Source organism: Zootoca vivipara, chromosome 3 (assembly GCF_963506605.1).
Source record: "Zootoca vivipara chromosome 3, rZooViv1.1, whole genome shotgun sequence".
NCBI classification, from domain to species: Eukaryota; Metazoa; Chordata; class Lepidosauria; order Squamata; family Lacertidae; genus Zootoca; species Zootoca vivipara.
This window is the reverse complement of record NC_083278.1, coordinates 48,477,115-48,494,629: the sequence shown is the minus strand read 5'-3', so window position 1 is coordinate 48,494,629 and position 17,515 is coordinate 48,477,115. Positions and strand designations below refer to the sequence as shown.

General features: G+C 39.7%; 1 protein-coding gene across 1 annotated transcript in view; it reads right to left on the bottom strand.

The window, feature by feature from the left end:
- The window catches only part of AFG1L (AFG1 like ATPase), a 56,201-nt gene extending 39,982 nt beyond the window's left edge, over window positions 1–16,219 (bottom strand). Inside the window, exons 1-5 of the mRNA XM_035109283.2 lie at window positions 16,001–16,219; window positions 13,834–14,057; window positions 8,901–8,952; window positions 8,018–8,119; window positions 6,035–6,165 (exon numbers count right to left, since the gene is read on the bottom strand). Of these exons, the coding sequence (XP_034965174.2) occupies window positions 6,035–6,165; window positions 8,018–8,119; window positions 8,901–8,952; window positions 13,834–14,057; window positions 16,001–16,112 (621 nt within the window). The 5' untranslated portion in view covers window positions 16,113–16,219. The remainder of the gene's footprint in view (window positions 1–6,034; window positions 6,166–8,017; window positions 8,120–8,900; window positions 8,953–13,833; window positions 14,058–16,000) is intronic.
- Between the last annotated feature and the right edge of the window lie 1,296 nt (window positions 16,220–17,515).

Sequence of the window (17,515 nt, the reverse complement as noted above, 5' to 3'; positions counted from 1 at the left end):
TTCTTTCTGTGCCCAGCATTCATTATAAATGGGAACAAAAGAAAAGGATACAAATTACCAATAAGAGAGATCTGCTAATGGAGAGAATGGAGAAATTTCATTAGCATTTAAGAGAAAAGATTTTTATGACCTAGAGTTGCTTTCTTTTCTCTTAAGTTGAAAAAAAATCATAATGTATGTGTGTAAGTGCTTGAAGCTCAGTTATCCTCTGATTGGTACAGTTTCTTATAATGAATGAAGAACATAAGCATGTATAAGCAGTAATTAGTGTTAGCTCAAAAATAAGAGCTTAAGTTTTTTTATTACATGCTTTCAACAGCTTTTCCGGACTATAAGCATTGCATAAAGCATATTCATTTTTACCAAACATATGAGATATTGATAACATCACACAGTACTTCTCAAATTTTCTGTCTTACACACATTTAACATTCTATTCCCCCCCATTAATAATTACTTCAGACTACTCTGTTTCTGAAGAGCCTTTTCATTTCTGTTTGGGATTTATGAGGATGACATAAGACAAAGGGAGAAGACAGATGCAATATAAAAAGAGCATTCACTGGATGCAGGATGATAAATAGCATTTATTTTAGCAGCACATCCCAATATGGACTAATGCAACAGAATTTGGGCAATGACAATCAACCTACATACTATAGCAATGACAGCAACTACTATATTTTATAGTTACTGTGTGTGTTTAATTTCATTTGGAACAAAATCTGTAACTGCTTAATCAATCCTGTGATTTGAAGTGAAAACCAAACTGGCTCTTCCATCTCTCCTGAATACTGTCGATGTAGTAAATACAGTGGATCCTCGGGTTACATTACCTTTGGGTAACGTAACTTTTGGGTTCAAACGCGGTAAACCAGGAAGTGTATACTTCCAGGTTTCGCAGCGCATGCATGCGCAGAAGCACTCCATCTCCTTATGAAATTTTTGGGGTGTGCACGGACCCCCGGAATTAATTAAATTCATATCCGGAGGGTCCACTGTACAGCAGAATGTATTTCAAGACCCGGGGGGTAGCTCAAATAGTTACATATTTACAAACAGTTACAAATTTTATAAATAATAACTGAATACAATAATTTAGAATTTTGACATATTGTTTCATAAGAGGAGGTTACTGTAATTACGTTGACACTCTCTTTTTGTTTCAAGTCTACAAATATGACATCTTGAAAAGTTGACCAATCAATTAATCAAGCACTTTTTACTGCTTCTGATTGGGTATCAGCCACAGTCATAAAAATGGTCACCCAGTTACTAGTGAGCAGTAAGGCCATTCTGAAATGAATGCCACAGAAGCTCGCCTGAGGTTAAAGCCCAGAACCAGCTAGAAATTACAGTACCTTATGCAGTGACTGTTATGGTGGTAGTCACTGAAAAATAGTATACGCCTCAGGACTACACGTCTGACACAAACCTAGGCACAGGGCCAGCCCAACAAAAAGGCAAGGTAAGTGGCCACCTCAGGTAGCACGATCCACAGGGACAGCAGATCAGGCTTCCAAGGAATGCATCACCCACTCCTGCCAATGCAAAGTCAATTGTGGTGGAAGGTTGGATCTGCCTTATCCTTGGCAGCCCCCTCCATGCCACTTCAGCTATGGCCCCTTGGCAAATACCACCCTTGTTCCCGATGTAGATCTTCACTCACCCTGCCTTCCTTGGCAGGGGGGGTGCCATTTTGTGGCTTGCCTCAGGTGATATACCTCACATCCATCCATTCCAACCATCCTGTTTGCACTACTGCTTCACTCTATAAGCCCAGTTTAGTCTCCAACTCAAGCATGTGTCCCTGGCCTGATATCTGTACATATAACAACTATGGCTGCTAGAGAGCAAAATCAGTGCCTCCCAAACCAGTAGGACATGAGGGCTGCTCTTGGTCTGCTGTTGTCCCCTTGAACAAGGGCAGATGCAGTACCCAGCTGTCATTATTTCAGTGCCAAGGCAGTCATTTGAAGGAATTAAAGAAAAAGGAATAACTCAATCTAAAGTTATTGCCCAGGGCACAACAATATAGAAACGTTTTATAGAAACATTAGCTTCTAACTTTTTTTTTCAAATCCTTTCTATCAGTTACCTATAGGAAGCAACTTTATAGGTGCTTTTCTTCAAACAGTTTTAGCAGCAGAGAAGGTGAATGCTAGAAGACATTTGGGTCCAGCAGCCCATGCTGAGATTCAACTCCCTGACGCTGGGTAACTCTGGTGAAATCATTTTCTCATATTTCAAGTATCAATTGGCAAATGGAAATCATCGTGACCACAGAGCTCTTTTGAGGGGGGAAGTGGTATCTTATCAGATAATGTATCTTGGTTGCCATTTCATTTTTTCTTCTTCAGAAGTACACAGCGGATAATATCTTGCTTCTAAAATTACCTGCACAAGGGTATTCTTTCCATGCTCCCTTTCTCCAGTGGAGAAAGCTATTGTTGTAGCATATGAAATTCAAAGCTACCATCATCATCCACATGTCTAGTGCCCAACTATCTAACCCATTAAAATTGTATCTCACTGTACTTCATCTTGATGGCAGCCCATTAATACACATACTCTATGATCGTTCAGCTAATGGCTCTGGAGCCAACACTTACCTCACTCACCCATTTAACAGTATCCAAGGCCTTAAAGTCAAGGTATATTATATACAGTACACTACATCTCCACAGTCTGCTATGCCAGTTTGCTATCAAAGGAGGAAATTAGGCTAGACTGCTGTAATTTGTCTTTGGCTGATTCATGCCATTTATCATATTCCCTATTCTCCACTGGTCATTTATAAATGGTCTGCAGCTCAGTTGCTGGATATAACAGGGACACAATGGGACTACAAGTATTTTAATGATGAACTCCTCAACAGATTTATCACCTGTCAGGAAACAAACACACTTGATTGCCTTGTGCCACCTTGATTACTATTAACCCAGCTGTGAATTTTCACATGCCAAAGAGAAAAAATACTGGGATATTGCAAAAGGGAAGTGGCAAGATTCCACACAACAATGTGGACAGCTCTGATTCTGGGCTTCTTGAACTATAAAAATGGAATAAATTTGGATTACAACTTTGTAGATGTACTTTTGTCTAAAGGAAACTCCAGATAATCTTGTTTCAAGTATTATAGCATGGAGAGGTCTCTGAAGGCACTGTTTGTAGGACAGAACTCTGCTGAATGAAGTAACTAACTATTACAGTGGAATAAAATGCCCTATTGAATGCAGGAGTGGAGAAAGCCGCCCAGTTCAGAATTGCATCCACAGCTTCATTTCTTTGTTTTGTCCTGTGACAAAGAAAGTAATCTACATTATTAAGTGATTGTGCTGGCCAGAAACAGCATCCACACTGACTATGCTATTTAGGGCATCCAGAAGATCAGTACACTGATCAGAGCAGATTTCAGCTCATTCCCAAGGTAGCGCAAGATGAAACTTTAGAAGGTCAAAAACAGGATTCTCAACCCTGTGTGGGCTTCATAATGCAAAAGGGCTATGCAGGCCCTGACTGTCCATCTGGCAAATGCCATACTGGCTGGTGCACTCAAGGCCCTCTGTATCTGTCTGCTGGGTGCAGAGGAAGGATGGCTGGATCACCCACCCCTGCTTTCAAACTCCTTTGGTCACCCACTTCTTGTGGGTGAAAGGGTTAGATGGTGACTGAGGCAGCCCAAGCTCCTGCTGTAGCAACTTGTGGAGAAGCAGCTTTAGATGCAAGTCAAAGATGAACCGGGCATAGCTGTGCCTAGTGGCTGCTGGAGGCAGATGGCTCTGGGGACAAAGCAGAATGGGAGACTTTCCCCAAGTTGGCTCTGAGGACGGAGCAGGGCGAGAGTAAGAATTGGAGGGTGGGACGCAAGGTCACCTGCCACCCCTTGTGGACATCAGAGGAATGTGAATGGATCTCTCCTCTTCCTCCCTTTGGTTAGTGGCATGTCACCCAGATAGCTGGAAGAGGGAGGGAGGAACTTGCACCTTGGCTGGCTTATGATTTCAACTGCAGAGAAGCAAGCAAGCAGAAGGTAAGGGGCTGGGAGGGGAGAATGACCGACTGAGAGTGGAAACAAGGTATTGCTAAAATTCCATAAGCCAAAGTAGCCCATATAAAAATGAGTCAAGAAGGAAGAAGAGCTGTAGAGGAAGAAAGCCACCCAGGCCCACAAGGGTAGATGCCCCAAATTAAAGGGTAGATTATTTGGTTCCAACCCACGCAGGACCTGAAGGGGGACCAGACTGTGGATATTTAAGCAGCATTAGAAACTCCCATTGTTCCATGCACATTTTTCAACAGGAAATTTCATTAGCGTGAGCAGTTTCTGAACTCTGGGTGCAGTACTGCGCCTAAGATTTCTGATTAAAATGCAGAGTGGAAGGAAAGGAGGACCTTTTTCTGCCTCCCCACTTCCAGCTGCTCTCCAGCTGGAGAAGAGACCCTCTTAAGAATATTAGGAGGGTGGGAAAGGAAGGACCAGACCATGTGAAAACATTAACATAATATTTTAGCTGCAGTTCAATTATTTTCAGCTTTGTATTCTTGTTAAAAAGAAAAGTGTGCCTAGACATTCTGTTGTTGTACCCATAACCTAGGTTTAAGATGCCATTTAGCTCCTAGCTTTCATATCTCAGTTTCTAACACTGTATTTAGGCTAAGTCAAGAAGCCACCCCATTAACTGTCCAGGACAGCAGAATCCATTAAGTGCTCCCTGGTGGAGAAGATAGCAAGCAGGACACAGTTTTCTGCACCAATTGGAGCTCTGGGTCAGAGCTCTGCAACAGTTAAATAAGGTATTTTTAAAAAATTAAACACATACAGTGGACGCTCGGGTTGCGAACTGATCCGTGCAGGAGGCACATTCGCAACCCGCAGCGTTCGCAACCCGCAGTGCTGCGTCTGTGCACAAGCGGGTTGCGATTCGGTGCTTCTGCGCAAAGCGCAATTTAGTGCTTCTGTGCATGCACACGCACCAAAACCTGGAAGTAACCCGTTCGGGTACTTCTGGGTTTGTGTGCTGCACAACCCAAAGAGACGCAACCTGAAGCGTCTGTAACCCAAGGTATGACTGTATTTACCTTTTAAAAAGTGTATGACATAAAGCACATAAAAATAATTTGGCAGAGAGCCCACAGAATTGAACCTAGGCTGGTGTACTGTCTGTCACAGGTGCTGGGGGTGCATTTTTAAGGAAGAATTGGTGTGTGGGAAGGTTTAACAAAGGGTCCACAAAATGCACTTGCCACTACTGTATGCTACCACCTTTAGTCCCTCTTCCCCAGTCACTACCAGGTACTGGTATTTCAAAGGAAATAAGATCAGGAATTGCACTTTACCAGCCAGCCTTAGGTAAACCTTTGTAACTGTCAATTAAAGATATTATAACCTTATTAAAGCAAATACAAGTCTTAAGGAAACAGTTAACAACTGACTTACAATGTTTACCTTATTTTACACTTATAGTTTATAATAAATAAATAACATATTGTAACTTGTACTTATAAAAGTGTGGCTGGCTAAAGTATCACAGCCACTGTGTTACAGTTAAAGGTGTTGATAAACAGTATAATACAGACATATCATATTTGATGGGAGCAATTAGAAGGTGAATCAGCTGTGGATAAAAAAAAAGCTAGTTCTCCACATGCTAAAGAAAAAGTGAATTCACCGCAACTTGCCTTCTACATACACATAATGTACAAAGAGGGCTTGGGTCTATCACCTATACATCTACTTGAAGCTGTGGCTTTAGGCCATGTGAACATCTACAATACAACTTTAGATCTAGAACAGGGCAGCCCACAGCTACAGGCTCTGGTAGAAGTTGGGAGGGGGAAATGTTCTACAATATGCTTCCAATAGCACATGATATCTAAAGCCAGCAAAATATCTTAGTGGAACAGCCAGGACACCATGCAATTAGACTAGTTTGTATCAGTCTTCAAATGGCTAAGCTGAAAAATGTTTTGCTAGTTTAAACTTATTTCCCAGAAAGGAAATTAATGCACTTCTGGTCTAATGTATTATTACCTGAAATTCATCAAAGCACAAGAGACAAGCCTCCTCACTTATTTCAGCAGCTACTGGGGCTATTGGGTCATATGATTTAGCCATTAATCCAGGTTTCCGTTTTGGCAGGTTCTGTTTAAGGCTATGTATTCCTGAAAAGAAGACAGTGCACAGACAATAAGCAAAAACTAATAAGAGATGGTCTAAGTAAGCCTAAATATAGCATTATGCTTACCTATTAGTAAAACCAGCAATATGACAATGAAGAAGAAGAAGAAGAGTTTGGATTTGATATCCCGCTTTATCACTACCCGAAGGAGTCTCAAAGCGGCTAACAATCTCCTTTCCCCTCCTCCCCCACAACAAACACCCTGTGAGGTGGGTGGGGCTGAGAGACTTCAAAGAAGTGTGACTAGCCCTAGGTCACCCAGCAGCTGCATGTGGAGGAGCGGAGACGCGAACACCGCTCTTAACCACTACACCACACTGGCTAAGTCAAAAGTTAATTTAAAAATACATTTTAAAAGTTGTCTATTCGACTTTTTGGAGGTTTATTTTATTTTTAATCAGTATTGCTTTGTTCTAGACCTTGGATGAGAATTTGCATTACCAAATCACAAAAAGAAAAAGAGCACTTCTGTTTGGAAGTTATATCATTGAGGGGGGTGGGATAACCACAAAGTATTGTAAAATAGTAATAAAATTAATCTTCATAGGTTTACAAAATGGTGTGGGCAGCATGGAGGCAGGAATGTAGCCTTGATTGTTGAAAACTACATCTCAGGAAATGATTTCAGTTAACTGAGTCAGTCACAGAAATATGAAGGCCTGTGCAACTATAGTGAGTTGGCTCACATGTAATATTAAGCCAAACCATGTCTTAGTGTGAATAGGCAAGTGAATAGAGCAAGTGTAAGTAAACAGAGAAGCGGGAAAGGATATAAGGAAGCTGTGAAGAAACCTCACATAAAGTCAGGGAACATTAAGGACTGAACGTTACTAGAATGGGAGGTGGAAGAGGTCCGTGTGCCAAAGCACAATGAACCCAAATTTCATGTTTTGACTCAAAATAACTAAATATTTCAACTACAGGTCCTTAAGAAGGTGCACTGTGGATAAATAAAACTTCTTATCCCACTTAACATGCCACCTATTACACAAAGCATTACTAAACTTGCAGACAACAAATTACTAGAAATATGAACTATCATCTTATTATGGTTGTGGGAACACCTCCTCAAGCACAGACCTAGGGACAAAATGATGTATCTATCTATTGATACTTTTTACATTTGTGTGGGACAACGAGCACTGGAATAATAATATTTGTAGAATGTAGGACATCACAGCAATGTGTAATCAGCAGCCAGATATTTTAGTCTACCTTATATATGAACAGGAAGATGCCTGTGGTTGGTTGCATAAGGAAATCACTCACACTCATTTGATGGCCTTTTCCGATATTCCTAATTTGTTGTCCAAACATCTCAATTCCATAATGTTCACTTGAGTGAGAGTGAGAAACAGAAATTATGTATCTGTTTCTCACTCTTCCTCCCCCTCTTTTTTAATACTCATTTTCATGTATATTTCTATCACTGAATATGAATGTAACAGGAATGCACAAGACAAGATCTGCTTTTTAGTTAAAACTAAAAGTCTGTAATCATGCAAATAACTATGATGTCACACAATTGGTCTACTGCCTGCTGATGCCACAGAAAAAGTGAAGTCTACATACTCAAGTCTTGCAGTAATTTCCCCACAGCAATTTCTAGGGGAAAGGAGCATTTGGGGATAACTTTCTTCAAAGTGAAAGATCAGAGGTCCCCCAGAAATAACCTATAAAAATCCCTTCTCTGTTTTCAAAGAATAGCTCTCCCTTCTGTCACAGCACAAGGATTCAGGAGGAGGAGGATGACAAGACATTAAGAGGCAGACAGTGTTATGAACATAAGACATATCCATACCATACTGTACTTCATCAAAGAGATTTAAACTTACTTTTGTGCACATCTAACATGAAGCCATGAAAATGGACTCTCTTTTTTCTTTCTACCTCTATATGAGAATAAAATATGTCCATCACCATTGTCTTTCCTGTGCCTTCAAATAAAAACACACATATCCAACAGGTTGTTAATTTAAAACACTATGTACTGATTACAGTAATGACTGTTCATTAGCATCGAGCTAATGAAATCATAATCGTGATCTGAACAGTACAAAATCATTATCTTTGGGAAACAAGACTTCAGCTTATGTGGATGGAATTGCTTGTATTATCAGAATCTGAACTAAATATAATATCAGAACCAGCAACTGTAATTATTGCTTCCATTTGAAATACTTTCAGCAGCACACATTATGAATAAATGTGATGCCTCTCATCTTATTTTCCATTTTTATGTATCAACTACAAATGCAGCCTTGTTTAATCAGACCAAGGGTCCATCTACCAAGCATCCTGTTTCCAATCGTGGCCAGACAGATGCATCTGGGAAGCCCACATAAGCAGGGCATCAGGTCAGCTGGCTGACTACATTGTATGCAACCCAGTACCAAGCCTTCAGAAGCACACTGCAACTGAATCTGAAAGTTGTATGAAACAATAGCTAAACTTTAAATTTGATGCATTGCAAAAGGAACCAAATTAATATGGGTTTAACGGTTTCTTCTTCAATGTTTGTCAGTACTGTAGATATATCTGTCTTGCACTTAAGGATAAAGAAATACACATTTTTAGCAGCTCAAGGCAAAAATACTTTGATCTATTTAGTCCCATTACCATCAACAGAATTAACATTTTCCAATGACTAAGTATTATTTGAAAACATTTGCAAATTTTATACTGGAAAACATTCAGATATACTTCTGCTAAACTTACCAACATCTCCATAGACATAAAGACCTTTGGGGGGTTTATGTCTGGTAAACAACTGAAAATAAAGAAAATTATTCATTATATTTTATTTTGCTCTGATAAAAGCTAAATAATGAAAATAGACACAATGTACAACACACATTTATCAGGTACTCTGTCATTTGCAGTAAGTTGAGTCTGGCTTAGTTTTTACATACAGTGAAAATATAAGAAAAAACAAACTTTGATAGCAGATGGTGTCCTATCAATGCAATGAATTGACTGTTGGGTTTAGGCAGAGTCCAGATTAAATGGATGACTTTGGCATCATCATCTAGTAAGCCCAATATACCATTTCTCAGGCATGCTGCAAGGATTGTAGGAAAAAGGATATAAGGCTGGATTATAACATATATACCTAATAATATCCCGGAAAATAATGTTTGGGCTTGTTTGTTTTTTAAATGTTAAAGTTCCCATTATGTTCAACTAGGAAAGGAATTAACCCTTTAAATTAAAAGAGTTGTTTCAATAAATATGTGAACCTTGCTTCCTAACTCACCCAACTTGCATTTCTGAGGACTCCCTGTACCCAGATCTTTACAGCTTTGTCTTACAGTTTGTGTCAATGTTACTTGGGAAATGTTAAATCTATACTAATTTTCTGTCCAAGACAAGTCTTCAGAAAAATGACTTCAACTAATCTGAATTTATTTTTAGTTTTATGATGCTGGTATTTTCTCATGGTTGCTTAGATCTGTACCTGGGAGTACAATTGTCATACAATTAGCCTTTCTGAAGTAATAGTGGTGAGGATGGTGATCTAAAAATTCCTCTCAAAACAGAAACCTCATAAATGGTCACCAGTGTTTAGCACTGGTGTGTCTGCGACCAAAAAATCATGTTGCAGACATTTCTGATTATCAAAATATTCTATTGGCTAGTTGATTCATAGCGATTAAACTGCACTTTAGCTTTACTTCCTGCTGCTAATATTTTATTAAACACATACCAATAACCACATTTCAAAGCATTTAAAAATAAAAATTGCAAACTAGTACATATCTGCAGCAACAAGAACCACTTCAACACACACAACAACAAAACTCCACAAAATAAAACTATGGAAAAAGTCCATAGTCTGTAAAAAAAAAATGCAATTAGAAAAATGCAGATTTTTTAAAATGTAAATTTATACTTGTCTATCTCTTCAGCTAACTGGTGTGTGTGTGTGTGTGTGTGTGTGTGTGTGTGTGTAAAAAGAGAAATCAAGTACACAATTACATCAGTGTGGCTATTTGCAACCATGAGAATTACATGGGTTATCTGTTTTTTTAAAAAACCAATAATGGATACAGGGTTTTGATCACATAGGAGATATCATTGCATAGAAACAGGCATCTGCGTGTGAATTGCACTTCTTCATCTGACCCCATATGTGCCAAATGGATGTATATGTATGAAATAAGGTGGGGACTATAACAACCACTAAATTGATCAAGGTTCCATCTATATTTCCTAAGATGGAGAGATTCAGTAATGGTGATATTTCTGGCCAGCATTATATGCAATTCCCATATTTATGGCTTTGGAAGAAGCATCCAAATTTTTGGAACAGGATGGCAGGATGTTTTAAATGCATCAACTATACATATATAGTCAATCTAATGTAACATTATATAATCTGGTATTCTTAGAAGTACTAATAGTGGTCAGTCAGGCAGATCTATTTGAAAATTAAAGATAAATAAGCTAGCATCCAAAGAATTATCTAACTGGTTTATTGTGCCCAGTGTGACTTTAGAATAACATTTCTTGAACAGAACTTGCATGGAAAACAACTTTTGAAACTTGGGAGTTTGCTGTACAAAGAAAACAAGCATAGAACCATTAGTAAAAGCCTTTGATCTCACCTCAAGTAGCTCTTTGGATCTCAATCACTTATATAAAAACAATCAAGCATGCTGAAATATTTCTCTTTAGATTTTCAACCCACTACATCATTTGCTAAGCAACTGGAGAGAATTATTTTTACATATGCATGTAGTAGTGGTAGTGAGACAGGTTTCATCAATTTCTGTGATTGCATAGATATTCACCATCATATTTCACAAATGTACTAATTTAGTTATTGCTTTTACATTTTTTTAATGTAACAGAGCTGAAACAAATTAAAGTTCAATTTTTTTGATCTCATGTGGAGCTGAGCAATTTCTAGACTGTGTTTCAAATAAAAACTGCATTTTTATAAGTATTTTCCTCATCAGTTTCTCAAGTTTCTTTGCCTTTTAAAAATCAGTATATTCAGCAAGCCACACAAGCTAACTATTACAACTAAACCACTGGAAGATTTAATTTAGAGCCTCAAAATTCAGTGGACATTTGCAACAAGGTTTCAGATGTTCTGAAACTGTTTCAGTAATAGTTAGCTGCAACTACTGTAGTAAATTGTGCTGTGAAAATACAACAAGACAAAATTAGGGTTGTTTCTCTAGCCTGTCTGTTTTTAAAGGAATTGTTTTCAAAATGCTTGCTTACTAATATTCAAACACTGAACAAGGAAAGAACAAATAAATAAGGGAACAGAAATGGTGATCTGCATTAGAATACTTAAGAACAGAGTAGAAAATTGTGGAGATTACATTTTACATCGTTAACAGTCCAAATACAACAGCTCCCTTTTAGAAGAAGAAGAAGAAGAAGAAGAAGAAGAAGAAGAAGAAGAAGAAGAAGAAGAAGAAGAAGAAGAAGAAGAAGAGTATTTATAAGCGTTCTGGAGTTAAAGTTGAGCAGTGAGGTGGACTAGTTTATAGGTGACACAAGTTATTCAAGATGGCAAACTTGTAAGCAGCACCAACAAAAAAAGTACTGTATCTCCAAACCAGAAGACTGAACAACAGTGATGCGCACTGCAGAGAGTGGATGGAGGAGAAAGAAAATCTTAATTGCATGCATGTCGAGGGGGGGGGGGTCAATACTTGTGCTAAACAGAAATCTTTGGATAACAGAACAACATGTACTGAAAATATCAGTTCATTATTAAGAGGTAATCCTCATAGCATTGCTCATGACTGAAGCTGTGGGGAAAGGTTGTATGCAACTGTGGAGGGGATGTTTGATCTAATGGCCAATTCCTAATATAGGGGGGGGGGTTGAGGGGAGAATTATATCTTGTGTTACAACAGCCTTGTTAAAAAAGATAAAGAAGTAAATATAAAAGTAATAGTGTTAGACTAGTTTTTTGTTTTTAAAAGTTCTATATTGCTTAACTACATATATTGCTTAACTACAATGGTCTCTATGGGGTGTACAAGAAATACAACACAGAAAAGGTATAAAATCAGACTGCTGAAATAAAATGCCTGCTAGAATAAAAAAGTATTCAGTAGGTGCCAGAAGTTCAACTGGGAGGGGGCCTGTCCTGACTTCAACTGAAAGAGAGTTCCACAAAATTGGGTCCACAATACTGAATACATGGCTTCTGGTAGATGCGAGCCATGCATCTGAGCCATGGGGGCGGCTGACAGTGACTTCCCTCATGTAAGTCCTCCATGATTAAGCAGGGATATAAGTGATTAGGTGGTCCTTGCTGTATCCTGGAACCAAGTTGTTAAGAGCCTAGTAAATTAATACAAGAACATTCAACTTGGCCTAGTAGCATATGGGCAACCAGGGTGACCACTGGTGGTGGTGGTTTATATGGACCATTGGTCTAGGAGTGCAAGGTTGCTTATTACAACCTTAGACTCAACTGCCTACCACTATGTTCTACCCAACTCATCTCATCCACTTTGTCCTGTATCCCCACATATTTCCTACCCTTTTCATATTCACCTTTCCATGGGTCTTCTTAGTTAATTCCCAATACATGACAATACAAGGGACTACTGGCATTTTCCTCTCTGTAGCCTAGTGGCTTGAAAGTCTAGCAGCAATGATCCAAAGACTTAGGCAGAAGTATCAAAGGCTATGGGATCAAGTATAGTGCAATACAATAATCAATTTCTATCAATCATTTCTGTTGACAACTCTGACAGTTGTGTTCTGGCAAAAAGTTCTTTGTGGGACCAAGGTACAGAATTGCCTTCTGACAGCAATAATGAGCAATTCTAATGGTGAATCTGTTCATTGGGAAGTGGGGGCAATGGCTTTCACCATGATTTTGGTAAGCACATAGGCAGATGTACTGAAGTTCATGGAACAGTGGCAGCTAGACTATATTGCACCTCATGCTACCGCAGCCTTGCCACTAGTACTTTAGCTTGGACTTATAGATTAGGTAAAGCCAACCAACTGCACTTTTGCATGATTAAAACCAAAGCAGGTTGCCATTGTGGCAGCCTGCACAATCAAGCGGACATGGGACAGTTCATCATCAACAAAGAAAATGGGATTCACAAAGCATGGGAAAAAATTAGTAGGGGAATACAGGTAAAGTTTTGTAAAATATCAGTGACCAGAGGAGTTCAGATATAGAGCACATAGAGCTCCCACATAAGAAAGGCCTTCCATGATGGTTTTAGGCTTCATTTTTTCATTGAACTTGCAGAACTCCGCAGCTAAAAAAACCAAAGGGGAAATGATGTCATACCTGGGCTCCATATGTGCATCATAGGATTTTGGATCAGAACCCTTTTCAACAGAAATATATAAACTGGTATACTAAATTTGCTAAAAATCATTTTGTGAAAAGATCAACTTTTAACAAGTTTCTCATTTAGACAAAGAATGTAGTGCAGTGGTCATTGCTATTTTTGTAACTGTGAGATGAGGCCTGAAGTCCCAGCTTTGCCTCACAGGGTGGTCCTGGATGTGATATTCTCAGCCCGTGTTTCTCATGTGTAAATAAGAATTATTAAATGTTACCGTCTACACAATTGTTGCAATCAGAAGTAAGGGAAAAAACCTAAGTTGAACATTAAAGACTCTACAGTAATGCCTAGTGACAGAATCTCACCTTTGATAAGATGTGCTTTGGACTGATACTGTAGCCTTTAAGGCTTTCATGTAGCTTCTGCAGGCATTGTACAACTTTTCGTTGTTGCTCATCGTTCCTCAACTCCTCGGCTTTGATCAGAAACTCATAATGTTCTAAAGGTCCATTGCAAATTAACAAGGCTTTGGAATTAGCATCTGCTCGAGTCCCACTGGCAGCTTTCTCAGCTGCCTGAACTGTGTAAGCTGTAAAAAAGAAAAGTGGGGGAGGTAAATAATGATTTATTTTATTGTCAATGAAAAGCTTGAAGATTCAGAGACATTCTTATATGTTCAAATATACACATAGCCATATCAGACTCTTTTAGTCTAGGATGTGCCTATTAAGCTCCTCATGCTGCAGTCCTATACACACTTTCTTGGGAGTACAGTGGAACCTCGGTTTATGAACACCTCGGTTTACGAATTTTCAGTTTTTGAACGCCGCAGACCCATCTGGAACAGATTAATTCACTTTCCATTACTTTCAATGGGAAAGTTCGCTTCAGTTTATGAACGCTTCAGTTTATGAATAGACTTCCGGAACCAATTACACCCATGCTTCGGGTTAAGTACGCTTCAGGTTGAGTACTCCGCGGACCCGTCTGGAATGGATTAATCCACTTTCCATTACTTTCAATGGGAAAGTTTGCTTCAGTTTATGAACACTTCAGTTTAAGTACTCCGTGGACCATCTGGAACAGATTAATCCACTTTCCATTACTTTGAATGGGAAAGTTCGCTTCAGTTTATGAACGCTTCAGTTTATGAACAGACTTCCAGAACCAATTGTGTTCATAAACCGAGGTACCTGTCCTTCCGGTATATATGTGTAGGATGTATAGGATATGATAGGAGGTTTTGTTATCTGGTGTTGGGACAGAAGTAAGATAATGAGATGCACTTACACAGCCTGCTGAAATCTCCTCTTCACCACAAATATAAAAAAGTCTTCTTTGGAACTGGCCAGCATAGACAAAAGTCAAATCTGTAATTATCCATTCTTCTTGCTCTGCCTTTTGTTTCATTGCTCAAGTTTGAAATTTTTATTAGTTCACATATAGTATTCTATGACAATTTGCCTAGGACCAATTAGCCTAGGGCTAAAAGGAGCTGAAGTCCAAAACAGTTGGAAAATAGGACACTGAGGAAGGCCAACATAAGCTTTAATGGACTTCAGTGCATTTCACTGGATGCATAAAATGTTTTAAGTTTACATTACACAGTAAATTCACTATGGCTGCATAAAACACATTCTGGAAGCTTGTGTGCAGCATCTAGCAGATTTTAGGCACATCATTTATGAAAATATTTCTAAACCACCGTAAGATAAAATATCAGGGCTGTGAACAAGAAAACATAAAACACAATAAAAATAAATAAAATGACTGGTTCATCCATTTAAACAGCTGCAAAGGATTGGCAGCATAAAAATATAGTATAATAATAATCAGAGCTTTTTTGTGACAGTACTCACCCGTACAAAGTACCAGCACCTCGTTTTTTTTAAACCGAAAAAACACTAATAATGATGATAAAACAGTGTGTACAACGTTGCAGGGAAGCACTGACATTTTGAATTCTTCAAACTTAAAAGATAGGCAACAGAAAATCCCTTCATGGTGGACAAGTATTCTGAAACATCACAGTCAAAAACACTTCTTATCTGAGTTATTATTATTTATTATTTATTATTAATACCCCGCACATCTGGCTGGGTTTCCCCGCCACTCTGGGCGGCTTCCAACAATACCAAAAGACATTAAAATATCACAGATTAAAACTTTAAGTATCCTTAAATGCCACAGAGAATAAACGCTCCTGTTCCAAAAGGCCCCATATTTAAGGTAGTGTGTGTTGTGTTAAGTTGGCGGTGAAGGGAAGCCCGCAGAACATCTCCAATATGTACATTTGTTCCTGAGGAAGTCGAGGGAGGAGAAGCAGCGCTCCTAGCTATCGAAGAAGCTCCTCCTGGCCAGAGGCGACTGGGGCTTTGGCCCAGTCACTACCCGGCGGTGAAGCACAGGAGCAGCCGCCGTTTGACAGGCTGCTGCTGCTCCCCGTTGATACGGGTCAGCGTAACTCTGGGCAGTGGGCGCTCAGCCCTCCGCGGCCAGGACCACGCCGTCCCAGATCTAAGCGGCACTAACCTTTCCGCGGGGCGCCGGCTTCAGCCCACCCGGTTAGCAGGAGAGCAGCGTGTCGAGCGGCAGCCCTTAGAAAGCAGCGCCCAGTAACCAAGGGCGACACGGGCGCCGCCATCTTGCCGAGACCCCCCGCCTACCCTTTTCCTTATGAAGGAAAACTTTATTGAGAAGAAACGGACGCAGACAGCCACGAGTCAAGCCGGTTCCAGTCACCTTCACCTTGAGGCGACGTTCCCGGCACAGACTACACGCTCCAGAATGCAACGCGCCGCTCCCCTCGTGCCGATGGAAAGCAGCCGGATACAACGGCATGCCGGGAAATGTTGTTTTTAATGCCCTATGGTGCCAGAACTGGGAGATCGCTGGGGTGAATAAATGTGCACCGGGACCGCAGCAGGCTGAGTAGACAACGTGTATTATTTAGCTACACGTCGTGCATGCCCTTTTGATCCCGTGTAAGAGACTGTACATTGCACTAGTCTTGCTGCAATAGCTTAATAATTGACACCAGGCAACGCAAAACCCCGTTAGATGAGAAGTTACTCAAGATGACGTGCTTCCCAATCCTATGCGAAATAAGCAAAATAAGTTCATCTTTTATGCTGAGGCAGGAAAAGAAGTTACGTTGCAGGAAAAGCAATCTAGGAGGCTGTCCATAAAGCAGGCCTTGCCCCATATAGCAAACAGTTTTCCTTTCTTATGCCACTTGGCATAAAGTTTGTCTAATATATAAACAGCATTAATACCTCTTTTTAAAAATAAAAATAAAGTAATTTTTACATCACTACCTGCCATATTATTGGACTTAATGCCAATAAATGCATTGGAATGACAACACTATAGTACTATTATTCTTTCCTTATTTGATTTGGATTTACCCCTCACACCCCTACAAGAGCTAACCAGTGCCTTAAATCTCAGCAAATTCTTGCTGCGTCGCACATCCACACCACACATTTAAAGCACTCTTATACCACTCATGGCTTCCCCCCTCTGGGCAAAGAATCCTAGAGACTAGTTTTTCAAAGGTTAGCGGATCCCTTACAGAGGTTAGCAGATCCCTTACAAACTTGTTAGCGGATCCCTTACAGAGCTACAATTTTCAGCACTCTTAACAAACTACAGTTCCAGGGATTCTTTGAGGATTTTTTTAAAAATGTGGTTAGGGTGTGGATGTAACCATATAAATATAGTTGTAACTACACCAACAAAAGGAACTGATAAACAGTTGAGGAAAGAGATGCTCAGTCATAACATTGCTATTTACATTGATCAACCTGTAAAACACTTGTTTCAGCTCCCCCCCCCCATTCGTTTGATGCAATGTGGGAAGAGATTGCAGTTGAGAATGTACTAACACATATCCATCAATTAGAGCTAGATTAGCAGCTCTATCCCCTGCAACTGCCCTGCTGTTCCATGAATCTTCCCATTCTGGAGACATGGCTCTGTTGACACCTTTCCAGTGCATAATAGGATGCTTGCATACTCACTAGTGTGCATTATGTCATGGTGGAA